Here is a 22253-nt window from a genome sequence, read left to right as displayed (position 1 = left end):
GTGCAAAGCTGCCGTTTCGTTTTAGCCTGAGCATCTACACCCAGAATTGATCCGAACCCCTTTAATCTCCGTGGCTGGATTTATCAACCATAAACATTTCCACGCATACAGGTTTTTCCTGCAAACAATGATAATAACTGAATCAATATCACACACACACACACACACGTTCTGCCCTTTAAAAAGGATGTACTCCTTCATGTGTGTGTGTGTGTGTTGTGTTTGTGTGCACATGTGTGTGCGCGCATGCATGCGTGCGCATGCACACACTCCACGTGGGCACACACACAGAACACACAGGTTTTGTGACGTCAGCTGTGGAGTTTTGAGGCATTTCTTAGATCTGTCACTTGACTCTATCCATCTTCCTAAGTGGAGAGCTGAACTCCAGGCTTTGAGCACTCTATTGGAAATACCCTGGTACCCTGCAGATCTTCATCCACTGAGCACCAGGCCCTACCACTCTGTAGCCATAAAACAGAGAAGGAAAGGCAGTGGAGGATGTGGGGAGAAAGTCATTGTTGAACAATCCAGATGGGAAGTCAAGACTGTTCATCACTGTCAAAGAGGCTGGTATAAAAAGAATGTGCAATAGAAATGTCATGGCATACATATACACACACACACACACACACACACACACCATACATATACCACAAAACACACACACACACACACACACACACACACACACACACACACCAAACCAAACACACACTCACACACACTTTTTCTTTCCCAATCCACAAATGCCCACAGGACCCCCACTCACCCAACAGAAAACCCAATGTACCAGTGGAGAAGCTTCCCAGTGCTCACTGCTCTTAAGGACACTCTCTTTAGAGGTTAACACAACAAAATTCCTTTCAGAGAGAAGTACGGAGGAGGGCTGAAGTGGGAGTGATGGCTGGGGAGGCATGCCTCGGAAGGTAGATGTAGGCAGCAGATCACCTCTCTGAAGATTGGACAAAGCAGCTTTTAGGTCAATAGGTATACATACAGAGCCAATTCTCTATTCCTTACTAAAGATATACAGTACACATGGTCCAGACCCCTGGGGCCTGAAGGTTTTGCAGCAACATACACCTGCTGGGGTTGTGTTTTAAGTTTTGTGGGTTTTTGTCTGTTCCTGTCTCTGTCTCTTGGTTTTTGGTACAGAACGCGGCTGTCCTCAGACAGTCCCTGCTCTTTCTCTTAGTCCAAGATAGGCAAGGAAGGAGTGTTTGGGTGAGGGGATGCTGGGAGGCGCAGTCTGAGGTCTGGGAGGGTGGAATGTGAGATCCAGGTGGTTTCTGGGATACAACATTGTTAAGGGAATGAGATGGGCAACGTCTGAGTTCCGGTATTTGTCAAGATGCAGCGGAGAGCCACTGAAGGCCAAGGCCTTGAGTGCCAGGTTGGGCTCTGAGCTGCTGCCGTGGGCTGCAGACAAGGCCACGGTCTGCAGAGCCTGAGAGGCAGACATGACCGACAGTGGGGACAAGAGACTCCGGCCACCCCCCACAACCAGGAGTGGGGCTCCAGGGCCAGCTGGCTCTCTGGAGGCTGGACTCAGGCCTTTCTTGTCCTCCTCAGGGCCGTCTCCACTCTGGTGCTTCTTCACGTGGCGGCTGAAGACAAAAGGGTGTGTGGTCTTGAACAGGCACTCTCCGCAGCTGAAGGTCTGGCGGGGGGCGTGCTTCAGCTTCCTGTGCAGGTTGAGATTGTCCTTGCGCTTGCAGCTGTAGCTGCACTGGTCACAGTGGAAGGGCCGCTCCCCGGTGTGCACGCGCACGTGCTCGATGAGCTTGTTGGCCGTCTTAGACAGGTAGCCGCACTGCTCACACTTGTAGTGGTTGCCCAGGCGATGCTCGCGGGTGTGCGTCTCCAGCTCCAGCTGGTTGGCCTTCACTGTCTGGCAGATCCGGCACTTGTACTCCATCTTGTAGTGGGTCTTGAGGTGGCACTCCATGGCAGCAGGGCGGTTGGTGGAATAAATGCAGAATGGGCACCTGCCAGGGGAAGCAGCAATTGAAGGGAGCTTTAGTAAGGAAGGTTCACGAGGAGCCCTGCATCTCCCCTCCTCACCAGCCTGCCCCGGGTCAGCCCTTGGGTCCCCAAGGCCTGGCCTGCTCGGCCCTGCCACCTCTCAGATGGCCCTGCTTGGCTTCACTGTTGACAGTGCGGTCCAGGTTAACGGGAAGCTCTGGGCGGTCCGCTTAGCTGGTTTGGGGGCTCTAGGCTGCAACAGCAGAGGCCAGTCCTCTCAAAGGAGCAGAGGATTTGAGGAGTAGATAAAGCTGCCCCCACCCAGCCCCTGGGGCCCTCTCCACCCCCTCCCCCACTGGACATGGCAGAAGTCTGGGCTTCCTGACCTCCCCTCTAGATGGGAGCAACACAAAGAATCGACTTTTCATGCACCACACCAAGCACACGCAGAGAGGCTGAGAGGTTTAAAGAACAGCTTATAGGGGGAGCTACCTCCAGCAGACAGCAAGTCACAGGAGTCAGAGTCGTGCTTATTAAAGGGGTGTTAGGATGAAAAGGCCTGTGCGTGTCCCTCTGTGTGCCAACGGTGTGTGTGTGTGTGTGTGTGTGTGTGTGTACCAACATCATGTGGACTCTCAGAATGCTATCTCCTACAGTACTGGTTCTTCATTAGGAATGGGAGGTAAGGACCATGGTAGGGGCCTGGGAGAAGGAAGCCCGCACAATGGCCCCCTCTGCTCATGAAGAATGAGGAGGACCGGGACTGCTCTCCAGTGTCTGAAGGCACTCTTAGGACATAGTCATGTCATAAAAATACCAGTGATCCAACTGGAACATGAATTCTCTGAGGGGACGACTTTTTGAGACTTCTTGTGCATTCTCTTCAGTGCTCAAAGGAGCACTCTGGACATACTGAGTCATGACCTGAGCATCTTTACGGATAACTGAGGTGGATTCACGATGGTTGGCTGAGTCCCAGTTCTGGCTCCTGACTGGGCTCTAGTGTGTCCTCTAGCACAAGGTCTGGGTATCTCTGGCTTGGATTCTCCATTCTTCCCACCATGGATTACGCTACCACCGGGCCTGTCCCTGTCAGGGAGGCTGTGGGGAGTGAGGGGGGGGTATGTTTACAGATCTGCTGGGCTTCACTTTTGGAAGCTGCCAGGCTTGAGTTTGTGGCTTATAGGACAATGTAGCATGTGTGCTCTTTCCAAAAAGAATGCAGAAGCCTGAGTGGCCGCCTCAGCTTGGTCTCAGCTCCTGCAAGGCAGGGCTCACAAGGGGGCTGTCCTCAGAGGGTCGGAGAGACGTTCAGCAGAGCCCAACACAATCAGGTGCACCGTGCACTGGCTCCTCAGCACCAAGCTCGCCATTAGCCCTTGAACCTCAGCTCACAAAAGAGTGCACAGAGATATAAAGCCCATTCCCAGGTCAAGTGCACACACAACCCCTACGCCAAGCTGGGCCTTACCTAGAGGAGTCTGACACTCACCACTGTCCTGAGCTACGGCAAAAGAAAAATAATAGTATAATCTTATTTGATCTGCATTATGAACAGGATATAGAGTACAAGCAGTCCCATCACAGAAAAGCATTTAGACATTGGCGGTCTGCCTCACGTTAAGGATGTTTCTGGGACCCTCAGCTCAATCTGTTATTTCACTGCTAGGGCAAAGCACTTGGGCAAAGCACCAGGGCTTCTCCATGCTCCCATTATTTATCTTAAAGACACTTTCTGAGGAAAATTAATTCTCTGATATTGCAAAAGAAACAAAACAAAACAAAACTCACTGAATAGCCAGAAGGCATTATCAACATTTTTTTTTTTTCAAATTGTTCTTTTATTTGGTCATCCTAGAATGTAAACTATCATACAGGGAATGGTTGGCACCAACATGCAGTGTCTGGCCCAGGAAAAGCAATGATGGAAAAGTCATCCTGATGTCCCCCTGGAGCACCAGAGGCTCAGGCCTGCTCAGGGTTCCAAAAGGTGAGCGGCAAGGCCACACGTATGACTGGGTATGACTGGGTATGACTGAGCCACCACGAGGCAACGATGCGGCTCCATCCACAGGAGGAGGGATTCTTCTTTTTAATAAAGAATATACAAATTTCAATAAAGAGGTGGCGGTGTAAACTCAAAGCCCCTGATAACCCTCCGCTAGGCATCCCCCATCTACCTATGGAATGAATTATAAATTCATCCTCTTGTCTATGGCCTGCCCACCTACGTCCGAATGAGATGGGACTGACAATTGGTGCCATTCAACTCTCCTCCCCCTTTGTTTGTTTCTGCTCTTCAGAGGATGCCATGGTGAGCCAGCCCCACCCCACCCCCAATACTCTGCTCCAGGTCCCTGTGGGCTTTCCAACTCTTACCCATTCAGGAGGCATTGTGAGTTTCAAGGATAAAAATATTTTAAAATGAAAGACCCCTCCCCTGCTTATATTAAGAAAATAAAAGAAAAAGTGTCCCTGATTCTTTTAATTATATGTGATTTTAGATAAAAAAAAAAAATGCCTTGACAATCGTATCTTTCTGTATATAACTATTTGATGTTTCTGTTTCTTTACTAGATCTAAAGTGTCTTGTGACAGTGACTCTGCTTCCAGAATCGCTGGAAGATTAAATTCTGGTAGTTCTGGGGCATAGATTTCTTAAGGTGGAAATGACTCTTCATGAGTCCTTTATCACCTATGGTCAGGCTAGTTGCACAGTTCGCTTGGTAATAACTTATGGGTCTCACTAGGCCAGGGGCCGTGTTCAAATACTGCATAGTAAGGATGACGCTCCTTGTCTAGATCTTTTGGGAAGGCATCAGTATGCCTGTACAAAGACGAGAAGCACCTGATGTTGCCTCTTGTCTGATCAAACCAATAAGGTCCTACTTTGGGGGCTGGTGCCTATAGTACTTAAGAGCTAAATATATGTCAGGCCATCTTAAAAACAAATGCGGTGACTTGCGGTGACAACTGAGGAATGCTCGATGCATGGGAGGCTAGCCTGGCATCCATTAAAGTCAAATCCACTGCAGTAGGAGTCTACTCTTTCATGCTGGGCTGACACTTTGTGCTCTTCCTTGCTGTGAGCCTGGGGTACTTGGGAAGTGGCTTTTCCTGCTGATGGATGTTGACTCCCTTGAGGATAGCTGGAATCCCATCCAGCCAGAGGCATCAGGGCTTTCTGACTAACTCCCCTCATACTATGCTCCCCAATCCTGTGACCCCCCCCAAACCTTCATGGGGGGGGAATTGAGTAGGGCAGGAGAAAGGGGGGCTTAATAACAACTCAAGAAAAGATTCTGTACTTGCTTTCCTTACTTGAGCCCACCGGTGGGGACAGTGTGGCATTTCTTATGCTCCAGCAGCTGTTCAGGGGTCTTCATGAACTTGTGGCACACATCACACTCAAACATCCGGGTGATGAGGTGGATTTGCAGATGACGCTCAAACATGTTCTTCGTCTTGCAGACAAAGTTGCAAAAAACGCATTCGAACCCTGAAAGGACCGAAGCTGGGTGTAGGAGTGTGTGGGGAAGCGCAGCAGGCAGGCAGGCAGGCAGGCAGGCACGGGGTGGGGGCTGGACTCCCCTTCCTTCCAACCCTGCATCTTGTAACACATAACTCTATCCAGGCGCCATCCCTAAGTCACTGTACTAAAGAGGCTCAGCATTCAGCTTCAGAGTCCATGTCCCCTCCCATCCCCACCCCGTATGTATCAGGGCACAAATCAAGGGCCCCCTTTCAGTAGTGAGCACCACACTGTAGTATGCTCTCCTCATGGATGTTCATTCTCCAGACTGGGTCACAAGGGTGGTCAGGGTGAGCAGGCCACATCTACCCTTCTCACCTTTCTCTGGCTTTTCCTCGTTGTTCAGTGAGGGCTGGTTCCCAGGCACCACAGAGATGACCAGCAAGTTGTTCCCACCCTTGCTTTTCTGGGAGCTGTCTGAGTCATCTTTGCCATTGGCTGAATCACTCAGAGTTGACAGTGAGGATGAGGAGGGGCTGTTTGATTCACTGGGGGTCTTCCTATCATCCCCTGAGAAATGAAAACAAGGCAGGTATGTTATTTGGGAGAGAAGCCCTTAGGACGATGGCAGGTGAGGAAGGGTCAGCTGGACCTGGGGGCTTCTGCACTCTCTGCTCCCCCAGGGCACCCGCTGGCTGGGAGCCTGCTTCTAGTGCAGCCCTGGCGAGGGCATGTGTAGTGTGTTGCCCAGACGTCTGTGGGCATTTGTTAAGGCCTTAGGTGGATAGCACATGCCCCTGAGCTCCGCCCAGGGTTTGTTAACACTTTAGATGTTTGTCTCATAGTTTGTTCTCCCAGATTTCTTAGGTCTGAGGATGTAGGTCAGTATAAGAGAGTGGATTTAGCATACATGAGGGTCTGGGTTCAATCCATGGTGTGTGTACAACACACACATCTCACACATCTCTATTGTCATTCCTACTTTGCAGAGGGCCAAACTTGGCCCAGATCTGATGTGACCTCTGAACCAAGTCTCAGTTAATTGAGTATGTTCACACCCCTCGGCAGACACTGGACTCTGTCTCAGCGCAAGGTATAAAGAAGTTAACAAGTTATTCAAACCTAATGTCACGAGACGTTTGCATCCGCTATAGCCTGAGCTTCAGGGATTAGGGTTAAGGTTGGTACTGAGACAGCTACAAACCAGAATGTATCAAACAACAACTTTTACAACACTGGACACGAGGCAGTGGAAAAACTGGCCTCTGAGGGGGCAGGACAGAGGAGGCAAGCCCTACAATGACTTAGTTCCTTGCCCTAAGATACATCTTAGGTTGCAAGACAGGAAGAGGGACACGGGAGGAGCCCAATGGACTTTCCTCGGGAAGAGATGTAGCCAAGGGTCTGGGGAGGTCGCAATGGACAGACACAGCAGAACACAGTGTCAACAAAGAGCAGGTGCACAGAGAATAATACCCAGAGATCAAGAGACACGGGTCAGAGCAGGGTGTGAGCAGATACCATGACTGCAGCGGGAAAGGCCACCTGAGCACATGGAGGGCTTCACAGGGCTGGCACTCCGTGGGTGTCAGTGCTGTTCCCAGCAGCAAGATCAGGACAATACATCATCTACAGGCATTAGGGAGGATGCTGAGAAAGGACTTTGAAAAGGGAGGAACAACTAGTCCCCAATAAAGAAATACCTAGTGGTCCACAACTGCCTACCAAATCACAGAGGAAAGGTGCCAAAATATCGAGGCTTCCAAGTCCTATGTCCTAAATAAAGGTCAACAATCCTAAGAGGAACAACAGATACATAACTGAACAGCCAGCATGGTAAAAACACAAAGATTATCAGATATGCAAAGAAACAAGAAAAACCAGCTCAAAATGGGAAGGAGAATCAACCAATCAAAGGTGTCAGCTCAAAATGGGAAGGAGAATCAACCAATCAAAGGCATCAGCTCAAAATGGGAAGGAGAATCAACCAATCAAAGGCGTCAGCTCAAAATGGGAAGGAGAATCAACCAGTCAAAGGCAACCAAGAACAGGCAGAGTTTTATAGTTTGTAGCAGAGAACACTGTAATTATATTTCGGATGTCCAAAAAGTTAGGTAAACATATGGAAGATACGGAGAGGGGTCCAAACTACATTTCCACAGATGAAGACACACACTGAGGTCCTCACTAGAGGATTGCACAGCAGAAAGTGTTGGGCAGTTTTTTATCAACTTGACATAAGGTAAGGTCATCTAAGAGGAGGGAACCTCAATTAAGGCCAGGCGGCAGGCAAGCCTGTAGAGTATTTTCTTAATTAGTGATTGCTGGGTTAGGGTCCAGCCCACCGTGGGTGGGGCCATTCCTCCATCCCAAGGCTGGTAGTCCTGGGTTCTATAAGAGCAGAATGAGCAAGCCACAGGGAACAAGCCTGAGCAGTACCCTGCTTTCTGCCTCAGGTTCCCGCCTCAGGTTCCTGGCCTGCTTGCCTTCCCATCCTGACTTCCTTTGATGAGGAACAATGACCTGGAAGTGTAAGCCAACTTCTTCCCCAACTTGCCTTTTGGTTGTGGTGTTTTTGTTGCAGCAACAGAAACCATAGCTAAGACAATGAGTAACCTCAAGTAAAAGCTACAGGAAAGGTCTGCAGTGGGGCAGAGCAGAGACCCCTCCCAGAAGAAGAGAGCCTTAGTGAGCTGGGACTACTCCAGTGAGGTGCTCCAGGGAACTTTATATGAGACTGACTTGAGGTCCTGATTGGTTGGCCAAGGCAGAACTTTTCCTTTGCTTGTTTCCCTGAGACAGGGTCTGTATGTAACCCTGGCCATCCTGGAACTCACTATGTTCCTCAGGCTTGCCTTTAACAGAACTCGGCCTACTTCTGCATTCATAGTGCTAAGATTAAAGGCATGTGCCACCATGTCAACTATGACAATTTTTTTTCCTTTGGTTTTTCAAGACACAGTTTCCCAGTGTAGCCCTGGCTGTCCTGAAACTCACTCTGTAGACCAGGCTGTCCTTGAACTCAGAGAGATCCACCTGCCTCTGCCTCCCTAGTGCTACACCACCACCTGGCTGACAGTTTTTTTGAGGTAATCAAGATGTTTCTCATTGTGGAACACCATAAAGCCCAGAATCTGAGATGCTCAATGAACTCCAAGGACAAGAAACATGAAGAGCGAGGAATGCATAACCATCACCACACCACTCAGAAACTGAGGCAGGACTGTGAGCTAGCTCAGTGTCCATTTGGACTAGACAGTGAGACCCTGTCTGAAAAAGAAGACATCCCTCTCAGGAGACACAGGGAGCTCATCATTATATTGCTTAAAACAGGCAAAGAAAGAAAAGACCCCCCCCCCCAACCTAGAGCCTAGTGTGATGTCATGGTTGTATCTCAGAACTCAACAGGCCGAGTCAGGAGGACAGAAAGACTGAGGTCAGTTTGACCTCCATAGTGATTTGCTGTCTAAAGTAAAAGAAAAAAGAAGAAGAAAGAAGAAAAGGAAAAGGGAAAAAAGAGAAAATTCCCAGGAGCAACCATAAGCAAAGAGGTCACCGCCTACAGAATGGCTTCTCACAGGAACGATCCGTCGGAAAGACACTGAGCACATCCTCAGAGGAATGAAACACTGTCAGATTTCAGACCTGGTGAAGAGATAACATAACAACGAGGGACAAACGAGCGAAGCCAACATTGAAAACGAAGGCGGAAAGCATCGCCTGGAGACTCGAACCTAAGACAAAAAGTCTGGAAACAGGAAGAGAGCAGCGATGTTTTCTGCCTTCGTTCCGGCGGACCGGAAGCAGCGCACTGGGAGGTGCTGGAGGCAGTGAGTGAGCAGGGAAAGTCATGTCTTCTTAGTTTAACATCTCTGTAGGATAATCAAAGTATTGGTGCTTAACTCCAAATAGCAGGCTTAGTCCAGAACCAACACAGAGGCCAGGAGGGGAAGGTGGGAGTGTGCCATTGCGGGCGTCTGCTGGGGAGTCGTACAACCATGAGGAAAGATACTGGACTGTAGGTCACGTAGTATGAATGTTGGCTAAATCACCTTCATAGCAATTGAACTTACTAAGGCACAGATTTAGGTTAAACCTCTAAAACCAGTAAACAGTAAACTCTCGGGGCCCAGGGGTCAGCGGATGATAGCACATGGGCTCATACTAGCTTCCTGCTCTTGTCATCAGTTTTACTGAAACATGACTAGTCACCCGTGCATTCGTGTCTAGGACCTTCAGTTCCAATGGATGGCTGAGCTGTGTCAAAATAAGGACACAAAGGTAGACGGGCAGGGAAGGGGGAGGTAGATATGGAAGGGCTTGGGGGGGTAAATATGATCAAATCCACCTAATCTCTAAGAATTCATTAAATATAATAAAAAGGACAGACACTGGAAGGCCTGAAGCATATATGGAAACTCTGGCTTGCAGCACCTAGACTTACAAACGTTATCTCTTTCCGATAGTAGCCGCTGCCCAAGAAACTTGTAATGTATTAGACAGAAACGCCTTTAATGTGCTTCCCTTGTGGCTTCTGTCCTCCCAGCTAGTCTGGAAGCTCTGGCAGCTCAGAGGGAACATGGTCTACCCTGTGCATCCCACGGCACTGAGGAGGTGTGTTTTGCCTTGCTTAACTGTGAGCGTGAAGTTTCCATCGAGGACAGGTGATGCCGAGCTAACGTCTTCCGGAGGTGAGTGGTGGAGAGGACTGTAGGGTGGGGTGGAGAGATGTTCAGGGACACACCGGGGGAAGAAGGTGTCACGAGTCGCTGTTTAACAGACAGGACTGAAGAAAGAGTAGAGCAATGCCAAGTGGGAACCAGAGAGGCTGGCCTTTCCCTCCATTAGCCATCCCAGAAAGGCCAAATTTAATTTGTCTTCCATGTGGGCCTCCCAGCTCACCTACTCCCCACAGTGCTAATGTGGTTATAGTCAGACAACCAACTGTAAAAGTGGCACCTTCTCACGCCGCATAACGACTCTCTGAGGACCTCCGAGTCATAGCTGCTCAACTTACTGACAGAAACGAACTTTTATTGCTGTCGGCACCAGCGAGCCAAAGTGCTCAGAGAAGCAGGATCCTTCTTGGCCATGTACATTATCAGCATGGCTGTCAGCGAGTCCCCTTCCTGGGTCCTTCCAGTGTCAGCAATGCGATGGGCTGACCCCACACCCAGGACTGGCAGCAAGCAGCATCGGCTTTTAGTTTGTAAGCACCACAAATTGGGGGTGGCAGGGCAGTCCCTGTCAGTCTGGCTTAAGGACTCTATGCTGCTGGCATTCCTACCATCCCTCTGAGGGTGTGATTACACGGAGAAGTCAAAGTGTCAACAGCGTTAAATGGAAGAAGTTGACCAGAGCGGCAAGCAGGCCTTAAATGAAAGGCAAGCACTTGCCAAGCCTAGCGAGGTTGGTTTTAGAAGTAGAGGGGTAGTCTGAACAGACGGAGCACCCAAGAGCCTACAGATTAGGGGTACAGTGCCCTGGTACAGCAAACAGAAAGGTCCAAGGCCGTACCAAGTGTCCTGCAGGTCTGTCAGAACAACAAGGAGACAGACAGCAGGAGGTGGCGCAAAGCCCGCTCTGAGCTGAGGGTCTGAATCCACAATCCCCCTCACTGACCTGTGTGGGACCCGCCGCTCCTCAGCTTCTCTCTACATAAACTCACACTAGAGGCTTACTGCTGGCTGAGGTGAGCCGGCAAGGCAGCAGTCTGGGGCAGAAGAGCCTAGTGACTATCACGTGACAATCAGGGCCAGGTGCGGACCAGGCATGCAGCTCCCTGTCTGTGCAGTCATGAGATCACGCCTAAGTGCTCGCCTGCCTCTGTGGGGTGCAGGGCATGGAAAAGGACAGGGGTGGTTACCTGTGTGCTTGGTGCCAATGTGAGTCTTTATGTCTGCTTCCTCCATGGTGACAAAGTCGCAGGCTGTGCAGCAGATGGAAAACATCCACTGCTCCTTGTCCACATGGAGGGACATGTGGCTTACAAACTGAACATTGAGCTCCGTCTCAAATCCACACACGTGGCAACTAAAGCAGGGAAGAAATGGGGGAGGGGAGGGTGAGACAGGCCTGTAGATGTGTGCGCTCAGGTACACAGTGGGCGTGAGAACACTGGTTTCCTGTGTATTCTATCAAAAGGTACGGCATCAGGAAAATCTTCTGCCCGCTGGGATGCCTCCAGAGTAGTCACGGTGCCAAACAGATTAGATGCCAGCATAATAGAACCGTCTCATACATGCTGCAATGATGCTAAATAATCATAAAGTTAATTAAAAACTACAGATTCCAGATGCTGCACATGGCCTAACAGATTCTTTGGGCACTGAGATTCAGGGCAGTGTTGCCAAGTGGTTGTTCACCAACACATCAGATGATGCTGCCCACCTCCGACTCCCCCAGGTCCCGGGGCCCTTGGGTACCATGAGGAGAGCACACAGACTGTTTTGTGGCAGTCTGAGCAAGAGGCAGGCACAGCTGGGACACCTCCTAGGAGAAGTCACTCAGCCACCTAGATGCCTTGCAAGGGCAACTTGTCACCAATATCACTCGGGCACGATTGGCAGAATTTCATAGAGACTGAAGACTGACTACAGAGCAAGATGTAGTGTGTCCTAATGGGCAACCAAGGGACGTGAGCACGCAGGGCCTTCTGAGCAACTGGTCTCAGATCATCTTTCTTAAACCACAAGGTACTCAGCCACAGAACTGAGCACCTTAACAGCGAGCCATCCACAGAACCCCTGTGCTTTTTCTGGCCCTGCAGAACACCTCCCAACCATTTGTCTTTCAGTTAACTCTATAAGGGCTGCCTGAGCTAGGCAGGCATCTGTGCCAATTCAGGGCTTAGTGTAAGCAAAGAGCACATTAAAATGAAGTTAGCACATGGCTGAGGGAAGAGCTCTGTGCCCACGGCTCGGGCAAGCAGAGGGGGGCGTCAAGGCAAGGGGTCTGAGAAACTTGGGCAGGCTGCTGCAAGCTTGACCCACCTGTAGTAATAGGGGTGTTTCTTCCCATCACTGCCTTCAGAAGTGACAGCACTGACTATGTCCTCGGTGTCGGTACTCACGAGCTTCACAGAGTGCACGGTCAGGTGCTGGTTCAGGTTCGCACGGCACTTAGCAGCATAGGGGCACAAGTGGCATTTGTATTTTCTTTCCTCTGGGGGAGAAACCAAAACTGCTCTCAAAAAAGAAAAAAAAAAAATTCAAGAGCTCACTTAAAGGAACCTTTATGTGGGGGCAAAGGTCATGCCTTGAAATTGTACCTAAGCATATCCCTAGCAGTTTGCTCCTGTATCAATACTCAACTCACAGAGATTTTTAAAAAAGCTCTCTCTCGGCAGCAAGGACAAGACCTCAAGGCTGAATCGGGGTAGGATATGGAAGCCCAAAGCAACGTGGAAGCAGAGGCCGCAGGGCAGCCCAACCCCAGGGGCAGAGGGCAGCTCTTTGAGTGGTTTCCTTGGAGTGCTCAGGTTTGTTTTTCTTCCTGGATGCCTACCCTTCATCCCTTATCACGACAAGGTGAGGTCACGGTGTGAGTGGGCACATGGGCACGCCTCCGTGGGTCACGCCTCCGTGGGTCACTCTGCATCCTTCAGGACAGATGTACTTGAGGTGTGAGTGTGCACATGTGCCAGCCAGCACCGATCTTCTTGACAAGGTGTGTTTGGTGCACGAGTGTGTGCACGACTGTGACCTGTGTGTCACTCTGGGGTAGGCGCTGAGCTGGAGAGAGCTAAGGAAGTGAAACCCTGATAAACCTGGAGCCTAAGAGGCACCATCGTCCCCTCAGCTCCACGCCTGGGCTGGCCAAGGAAGAAAAGCTAATGAAATTAAAGGGGGAAAATGACTTGTATAAAATCATTTAATTGGAATTTTTCATTTTACATAAATAAACTTTACAAATCTCAATTAATTTCTAATGGGAGTTGGCCCATAAAGCTGACTAAGGCTTTAGGAGCACTTCCAGAGTGGCGTTCTGAATTCATTTGACTAATCAGACACACTACTGCTAAGGAGCAGGCCTGCTTCCCTTAGACAAAGGCAGCAGAGGCAGCCAGGCCTCGCCTCTTCTGATTTCTGGGTTTGGCCTGAAGACAGTGTTTCACTTTCTTCACCAGGGGTAGGGTGTTTCCATCACTGCATGGGCACACCGGGTGATTTTATGGCATGCCCCACCCACCTGAGAGCTGCAGGTTCAAGGCTGGGCCTGAAGTGTGGGGACTATGTTTTAGAATTCCTGCCTCTGCAGTGAGAGATAAAAATCTGGGCTTCACCACCAAGGTTCCACCTCCACGAATGGCGAGTGGCCCCTTTTTCTGTCCCCTGTGAAGCTCCAATAACTCTGGGATTTCCTCTTCTCAGAAGGTATGAACATATCTTGGAGAATCTGCCCAATATCTTTATTAACAATATTCCCTCCATCGGTCTTCCAAGTTCTTCTTTGTAGTGAATTTTTTTCAAGTTCTTGTCCCAGTGTTATTTTGGTAATTTTGCTTGGTTATCTACCGGCTAACTTCTGTGCCAAAGAAAAATCACAAGTCCTTTTTCTCCAAAAATTCCCTCCCTGTCTTTCTAAAACAGCGTCTCACTATGCAGTCCTCGATGTCCTCCCACCCAGGGACCCCACTGCCTCTGCCTCCAAAGAGCTGAGATTGAAGGCATGCGCCACCATGCTTGCCTCCAATGGTTCTCCAGTGTCACTGAGATTAGCTTTGCCTTTCTTTCCCAGCTCAGACCATATTAGCTTCCCTGTCTTGATCCAGCCCTGGAGAGGCTCTCTAGATTCAGGTGTTCTTTACTGACTCCTTAAGGTGATATACCCCCTCATTTTTTTCTCCTTCTGTGCTGACTCGAGCTGTAGCTGTCTTAGTTGTAGGTATAAAATGTTCTCATTCTTTAGATATCCCATACTTGTATTTTCTTCTTCTTCTTCCCTTTTTAAAATTGATCCTAATTAAGTGGGGGAATTTTATTCATCCTCTGTTACTTGGTTACTTGAAATGCATTTAAGTATGCTTAAAGAATGAGGCCCGAAAATCCCTACTTCTTAAGAACATGTTAGCTGTCTAATATATGATGAAAATTTGAATTTAGTAGATTTAAAAAGATAAAAAGGTCAAAATTAATCTTGTCCTATTAATACTCTGTCTCTGCGCTTTTATTTTTGCATAATTGTAAAAACCCCTTAACTTTGATTTGTTATATTTTTCCTTTTTTGGACCAGGGTGTTTCTCTGCACTCCATGCTGTGCTCAAATTAGTGATCCTCTAGCCTCCTTCTCCCAAATGCTGATATTACAGGCATGTTTCAGTATACCTGGGTCATATCATATTGGTATATCTGGCTATTTTTAAGGTCTGACTTTCAATGTTAAACTTTCAAAACAGTCGAATGTATTTTCTTTGGCGTTGGAGACTGAACCCTGGCCTCACATGGGCCCTACCTCTGAGCCACACTCAACACTCCACACTCCACCGGCACTCACAGCTTCCCTGACCTCCTCCGGGCTTAGCTTACTTCTGCAGATTGTTACTATTTGCTTTCTCTTTGCTTCCTGTTAACGTCACTCCCCTCCTGGTTCTGCCCCTTGGAGCAGACCTTCTGCTGCGCATCGGTCCCCACTCCACTGCTCCTACCAGCGTGAGTGGACACCAGAGGAGTCTCGTAAGATCTTCATGCAGCTTGGCTGTTGTTTACGTAAGCCTATCTCACACTTAGCATTTGCACTGAAATCTAAATTAAAATCTTTCCTTAATAAAAAAGAAATTGATACTAAGAAGGTGGGGTTGCTCTGAACCTTTCAAAGGATCTGAATCCATTCTTTACAGAGTGCAGGAGTTGACCCAGAGGTACTTAAGTGCAGGTCGCTTCTCACTCGTTCCTCTGGGAATTCAATGTGAGGCTTTTCAATATCGAAAAGCTTTTCCAGGGTCTCATTTACATGTTCCAGGCAGCAAGGCCTGTAAAGGTCAGAGTCAGTTAAGTTCCCGCCACTTCAAAATTCTCCTAGAGAAACCTAACTTCTTGCTAGAAAGAGAGGTCCGGAAAGGCCCATGGAAGGCTGGGAGCTACGACCCCTACATACCTGTGTGCAACGAGAGGTGCCGAGACAACGTCTGCTGTCGGCCGAACACTTTCCCACACACGTCACAAGGGAAGAGCTGGTCATTGAATTTCCAGGATGGCAGTCCGTTTCCTGCCTCAAGGACGATCTTCTCTGTCTCTGGGCCAAGAGAACAAGGCGTTGTGAGGAATACAGGACAACAGGAATTCATGGCATTTAGCCAACCCTGAAGATTTCACCAGAGGCATCTCCCCCCCCCCATTCTGACTCCCCCCCACCAAGAATGGGGCTAGAGACTGCTGACAAGAACCGGTGGCTGTCCTCGGGATCATCTTCACTGGTGAGGAACACTGGTGGCCTCAAGGCAGAGGGAGCCCGGCAGCCTGGCAACTGCTGGGTCCTCGGCTGTTCCTCTCATCGCTAAAGGCTAGTGAGTGCATGTACACGCATGTACATGTATTTACACACACATAGATAGGTTAGGTAGGTAGGTAGATAGATGGATGGATAGATGGATGGATGGATGGATGGATGGATGGATGGGCAGGTGGATGGATGGGTGGATGGGTGGATGGATGGATGGATGGATGGATGGATGGATGGATGGATGGATGGATGAATAGACAGATAGGAGGGCACACAAACAGAGGCTTGACAACACTGCTCACTATATAGAAGGTGCTTAATAAACATTCGGGGGAGCAAATAACAGCTGCATGCTAACTTTCTGGAAATGTAGACGCCAGCTGCAAACAGTAAACAAAACACTGGAAATCCAAGACTCCACTAAAAATCAATGGTCCCATGTCTGGCAAGAAAATACCAAAATACCCCACTGCTCTGAATGAAGGAAAGCTTTGCTCCTGAATTCTGGATTGTACACAGTGTTTAACCAGGAGCGCGTATAAAGGGATGCCCACCATACACTACTCCTTGCACAAGATCACAGAGTGTGTTCTACACATCCTGCTGCATCTGGAAAATGGGTACTCCACAAGTGATCTGTTCACATCCTCGGATGGAGCAAGCATACTTCAATACCTCCCTTTGTAGCTTAGAAAATCTTCACTCATCATAATTGTTTACAGAATTTCCTTTTATTTTTCTGACCCTTGCCTCTTCTCAATGAACTACAGTGGACTACATAAACATCTCTTCTGCAGAGATGTAAGACAGGTGACAGAGGGGATGCCCAGAAAAGGGACATGAACACTTCAAAGGGACAGTTTGTTTGGGCCTCACTCTGAAAAAGAAGACACTACAGTTAGTATTTGTCCTTGACCCGACTGAGTTGCTGCCGGTCTTCCTGAAACGTGCTACATTACAGAATGGAATTTCATTAGGAAAAAAATTAAATATCACCAGGAACTCTTTATAAGATCCAAGCAGAAGAAAGTGCTCTGAGTGCAGGTTGCAGAAGCCCTGCAGAACAAAGTGCTTGATTTCACACAATTAGGCTAAAGCCATTTTCCAGATAGGAGCTTCCACCTATATGTGGACAAGTTAGCTGGATCAACGCACACTTGAATGAAGATTTGCTCAGCAACGTAATCTGAGGAAAGAAGAAACAAATAATGCACACTTGGAAGGGGGAGCCGGGAGGGGCCAAGCTGAAAAAGCTGTGTGGTGATGGCAGCAATCTCAACACCCATGAACACACTGATCGATTGATCTGTGTTTGTTAAAATGTATCTCTTGAGGCCTCAGGGAGAAGAAACTAGTTTGTGTCAAGTAGAAATGCCTGACTTAGGCTGTCTATAAAGCAAGGGGTGCAACTGCAGGAAAGGAATGATGGGAAGGCGAAGAGGGAGGAACAGGTCAGGGACCACTCTTGGGTGACTCTCCTCAAGCCCGAGTGTGGGTATTTCAGCCCTCAGAGACGAGAGATGGTATTTCAAGTAGTTCCTTCCAAGTGTGTAATCACACAGCGCTTTCAGGAGAATGGTAATAACAGACAGAGGTCAGGATGGTGCACAATCTTCTAATACAGTCACAATAAATGAATTAACTGTGTCACAGACCCAGCACGTAGGTGCAATTAAAAATGAAGATGTCTCTTAATAATTCTTTTGAGTATTAGTCATGTACTTGAGAGGCTGAAGCATCATAAAGAATTCAGCTTCTTCCACAGCCTTAGAAGGTCATGACAGCTTTGAGGACCGGCCAGCTGTGCAGAGAAAGCACCACACAGGCACACGAGACACCCAGTATGCAGTAGCCAGGCCCTGAGCCCAGACCCAAGCCCTGTCTAGGCACGGCTCCGGAACCCTTGGGGTTTGCATCTATGGTGCAGCTTTGTTTTCCTTTCCCTCATGGGAGCGAGGCAATGCCAAGCCATGGGAACCTTAGGCCAGAGCAGGACACTGCAGTGCCTCCAGCCGGGGCTGAGCTGCATCAAGGGGAAGAGGAAGGGGAAGAGGAAGTGGAAGAGGAAGGGGAAGAGGAAGGGGAGAGGAAGGGGAAGAGGAAGAGGAAGAGGCAGGAAGCCCTGAGCTTCTGCTCACAAACTGGAAACGCAGCCCTCCAGAGGCCACACATTCTTCCATGTCACTTGCTATCACTGTCACTCAAATACTACGAGAGACCTCAATTTCTGGTGTCCTCCCCACTCCATTCATTAACACATCGATGCCATCAAAAGCAGCCAATCTTACTTTAAAGGCCTTTCTGGCACCCCGTTTACTACCTTAACCAAGCAACTGAATTTCACTAAGATGCTTGCAAAACTTTTCACAACCCTTGCAGTCCCTCCCTTTATCTTTCCATGTATCTGTTTCCATGTATCCATGTGTCCATGTATCTGTTTCCATGTGTCCATGTGTCTGCTTCCATGTATCCATGTGTCCATGTATCTGTTTCCATGTATCCATGTGTCTGCTTCCATGTATCCATGTGTCCATGTATCTGTTTCCATGTATCCATGTGTCTGCTTCCATGTACCCATGTGTCCATGTATCTGTTTCCATGTATCCATGTGTCTGCTTCCATGTACCCATGTGTCCATGTATCTGTTTCCATGCATCCATGTGTCCATGTATCTGTTTACCCCCAGCTTTCACACAGCACCCACAGTGAAGAAGTCAGAGTTTACAGTGAGAGGGGATTAATGTATCGATTAGCACAATTAACGTAACAGCATAACTATTAAGGTCAACTGGCCATCTAGCGTGAAAGAAAGACATATGTCTAGTAAGTATGTGCCTGGAAGGCTAATCTTGGTTGTCAACTAGACACACCAGGAAGGGTGGGGGTGGGGGTGGGGGCTCAATGGAAGAACTGGCTACATCAGATTGGCTGGTGGCCATGTCTGTGGGGGCATTTTCTTGATTACTAATTGACACAGGAGGGCCCAGCCCACCCTATGTGGCACATTCCCTAGGCATATGGTCTTGGGCCATGTAAGAAAGCTAGCTGAGCAGAGAGTAAGCTGGTCAGCACTGCTAGTCTCATGGCTTCTGCCTCAAGCTCCTTCCTGGAATTTCTTGCCTTTCTCCCCTTGATGATAGATTGTAACCTATAAGCCAAATAAACACTCCAACTCCCCAGGTTGTTTTTGGTCCTGGTGTTTATAGCAGCAATACAAAACAAATTAGAGCAATGTTTTAACTCAACTTAAGAGAAGTGCTTGGATGAGTCTCTTAGGAGAAATGCTCGCAGTCCTAAATCAGACCCCAAAGATTTTATAGCCTTCTACAGCACCAAATCTCAGGTGGATTCTGGTGGAGATGATCTCTCTGACAGACACAGATCACCATATTAACCCAACAATCATCCTTCCCCACCCCACCCTCTCCCGCTATGGAGGCATCTGCTATAGGTCTTAAGTTAAAAGTGCTGGCCAATAGAAAGGCTCTTGTCTTCCCGATGAAAAGAGAGATGCGCCTGAGTGTTGGCTTCTCTCTTCTTCCTGCCTTGAGAACAGAGATAACCTTGGTGGTGGCAGATATTTTGTGAACATGAAGTATGAAGATGCAAGTCAGCTTTCAAAGATGGAGGAATGGATGATGGGAAAATCAGGGTCTCTGTGGGCATTGCTCAGTGGACAAGTGAACGCCAGGAGTCATCTACCATTGGATTTCTTTTTGGGTGAAAAAAAATAAGACACTGGCTCTCCTCCTCCTCCTCTTCCTCCTCTCCCTCTTCCCCCTCTTCTTCTCCCTCCTCCCACTCCACTCACCCTCCTCTTCCTTTAATTTCTCATGTCATTCTTAGCTGAAGCTCTCTCTCATGTTCACTGCCCATTGTCTGTAGCGTCCCTCATGGCCACTCTATCTCCACTCTCCACAGTGGCAAGTGTGAAGCTGGATGAACACATTCCCATCTTAATTAGCTTTTGTTCTGCTTAAAAAAAACTTGCAAGTCTATTTTTTAAAAAGATTAGTAAGGAATTTGCTTTAGTTTTTCTGAAGCATAATATATACCCCAAACAGAAAAGTACACATACCAGTAACTGCATCTCAATTAGTTTCAAAGTCTCCAGATAGTTGAAGTTATGGGTATTATGTAAAAACTTATGATTTCCTTCCTATTCCCACACCCCCTGGTGTTTGCTGCATGGTTACCAGCTTTTTCCTTTCTTTTAGAGCAAAATTCTTTCTTACCCGGTCTCACAGAATTTCATCTCCAGCAAAACATTTTATTTATCTTCAAATCACTCCACAGATCCCTGGTACAATGCAGCCTGAGTCTGCCCTCTCTAACTGCCCACCTAGAGTTCTGCCTTGAACATCAATGAGGGTTTTTCTGTGCCCTTAGTTAAGATTTCTGTTTTGTTTTGTGTGGGATTGAGGATAGAATGCAGGCCACCATACATGCCAACCACATGTTCTACTACGGGGCTGCACCCCTGGATAGATTTTTATTTGCATCAATGCAAACATGCACAGCCACAGGTATATACTTTTGTCCCCGTGGTGTGGCTGTGGCTGTGCAGTGTCAGTGAGGTACCCCTACCTCTTCCTACACAGTGATGTGAGGCCCTCTATTCACGATGAGATGAGGCCTCATTATGTAAGATGCAGTATCAAAAACTGCTTCTAAAGACCCACTGACCCAAAGAGATGTCTTATTTGATGCGTGGGCATAAGATGATCAAACTCAACTATTGTGTCTCCAAAACTGTCCAGGAGATAAATTCATATAATAGACAGAGTCACAGAATGTAGATCAAACAGAGAACCCACAGAGCCTTAAGCCCAACTCCTTCATTTACAAGAGAACCAAATGAATCATTAATTCCAAGATCTCTCCCAACCCAAGGTACAATGCAAGTTGTATAGGCCAAGAAATATTTCCATGGTTACCAAATCTCTGCTCTACCCCAAACATTTAAGAAGGAATCTGAATTTTCATCTTGTTTAAATCTCTTTTCTTAGAACAGAGAAAACCAAGGTGTCAAGCCATTAAGTGTCTTCCCCGGGCCAACTAGTTAGTGGCAGAAGAGAACTGGCCTCCCTCAGATCTCACCTTGCACCTCCAAACCCACCAGAAATCAACACCAAATTCTACAACAATCAAAGAGATCTTCTCCTCCCCTGTTCCTTGGTTGTGCACATAATATTCCTGGTTACAAGCCGACACACCCCAAATTGGCAACAGTTCAAACACTAGGGTCTCTCCTACCTCTTTTCTTGAAAGGGCCAGCCTAGGATATTCCAGGCACAAAGATTAGTGGCCACAGTAAGCCCAAAATCAGAACCAAGGAGGGTCAACAAGACAGTTAGATGGGTGCATCCCGAAAGTCAAGCCTTCTCTTTGACATCAAAGGTGCCATACTGGAGAGTCCCTTAGGCCTTTTGTTGCTATGCAGGGAGACTGGTAATAAACACCAATATATTTAAGACATCACTCTTAAATATAAGGCATCACTCAAATATAACTGGATAAGGCAGGCTGGAGTTTGCCTCATTAAGCTCCCTGGCCTTCTGTGTGGTGCATATGAGGTTTGTGGGTGTTTCCCTGGGAGAGAGAAACTATGCTCTCTGATGAATGGACACTCCCCAGCAACCGTCATTCACCTGCTTTAGGCATGAGAAATGCAGAGAAGGAGGCTTTATTTGGTTAAAGCTGGATAACATGAGTTCAGCACATAAATAACTCCTCACATCAACCACAGCCAGACTGGATGGCTCATCACTGGAGAACAGGGTCTGGGGGAACCTGTGTTTTACATCCTGAGACATGGAGTCCTGATCCATTCTCCCTGTCCTCTGGATGGCTGAAAAGTTCTGAGTTTGTAACTCAAAAAGTGGAATTCCAGGCTTCTTTGGACCCCTAGGTAGATGGGAAGCTATCAGTTAGGTCGCCTTCTAGGAAGGCCATGTCACTTGTGGCTTACACCTCACCCACCTGGCTCACTCCTCTGGCCTCTGATCAAATCAAGCTCCCACCTCTGCCAGGGAAGTGACCAGTCTACTGGGTATGCGCCTCTTGGGGCTGATTGTCATCAAGCAAGTCCTGGAAGGTCTTCTTTATGCTGGAAAATAATCTGAAAGGGTCTTTTCGTCTTAGAGAAAATAGGATCTGCTCTTTTAGCTCAGAGGCCACACTGCAAGTGTCTGGCTGGCGTTCATATCCTGTGTTGCCATGTCATGAAACACGAATGAGACTGAGTTAAGACCTCATAGCTATTGCTCCTTGCTGCCTCTAACTGACCTATTAGGTTCCCTATGACTCACTGACTCACTGTGACTCTCCACACGACCAGATTCTCCTGTAGAACCATTTCAAATACTCTCTC

At 48.2% G+C, this 22253-nt stretch overlaps 1 protein-coding gene across 3 annotated transcripts in view; it reads right to left on the bottom strand.

Annotated features, from left to right (window-relative positions):
• Nucleotides 1-1136: 1136 nt before the first annotated feature.
• Nucleotides 1137-22253, bottom strand: part of Znf827 (zinc finger protein 827) — a 174289-nt gene continuing 153172 nt past the window's right edge. The window contains exons 9-15 of one of the 3 annotated variants that reach the window (XM_021220257.2): nucleotides 15536-15673; nucleotides 12433-12604; nucleotides 11307-11473; nucleotides 5819-6010; nucleotides 5290-5467; nucleotides 3440-3472; nucleotides 1137-1991 (exon numbers count right to left, since the gene is read on the bottom strand). In XM_021220257.2, the coding sequence (XP_021075916.1) occupies nucleotides 3457-3472; nucleotides 5290-5467; nucleotides 5819-6010; nucleotides 11307-11473; nucleotides 12433-12604; nucleotides 15536-15673 (863 nt within the window). In that variant the 3' untranslated portion in view covers nucleotides 1137-1991; nucleotides 3440-3456. Of the gene's footprint in view, nucleotides 1992-3439; nucleotides 3473-5276; nucleotides 5468-5818; nucleotides 6011-11306; nucleotides 11474-12432; nucleotides 12605-15535; nucleotides 15674-22253 lie in introns of all 3 variants that reach the window. The other 2 variants (XM_029532365.1, XM_029532366.1) reach the window with 2 other exon arrangements.

Source organism: Mus pahari, chromosome 20 (genome assembly GCF_900095145.1).
Source record: "Mus pahari chromosome 20, PAHARI_EIJ_v1.1, whole genome shotgun sequence".
NCBI lineage: Eukaryota > Metazoa > Chordata > Mammalia > Rodentia > Muridae > Mus > Mus pahari.
Note: the sequence above shows the minus strand (reverse complement) of the source record. Positions and strands in the feature narration are given on the sequence as shown.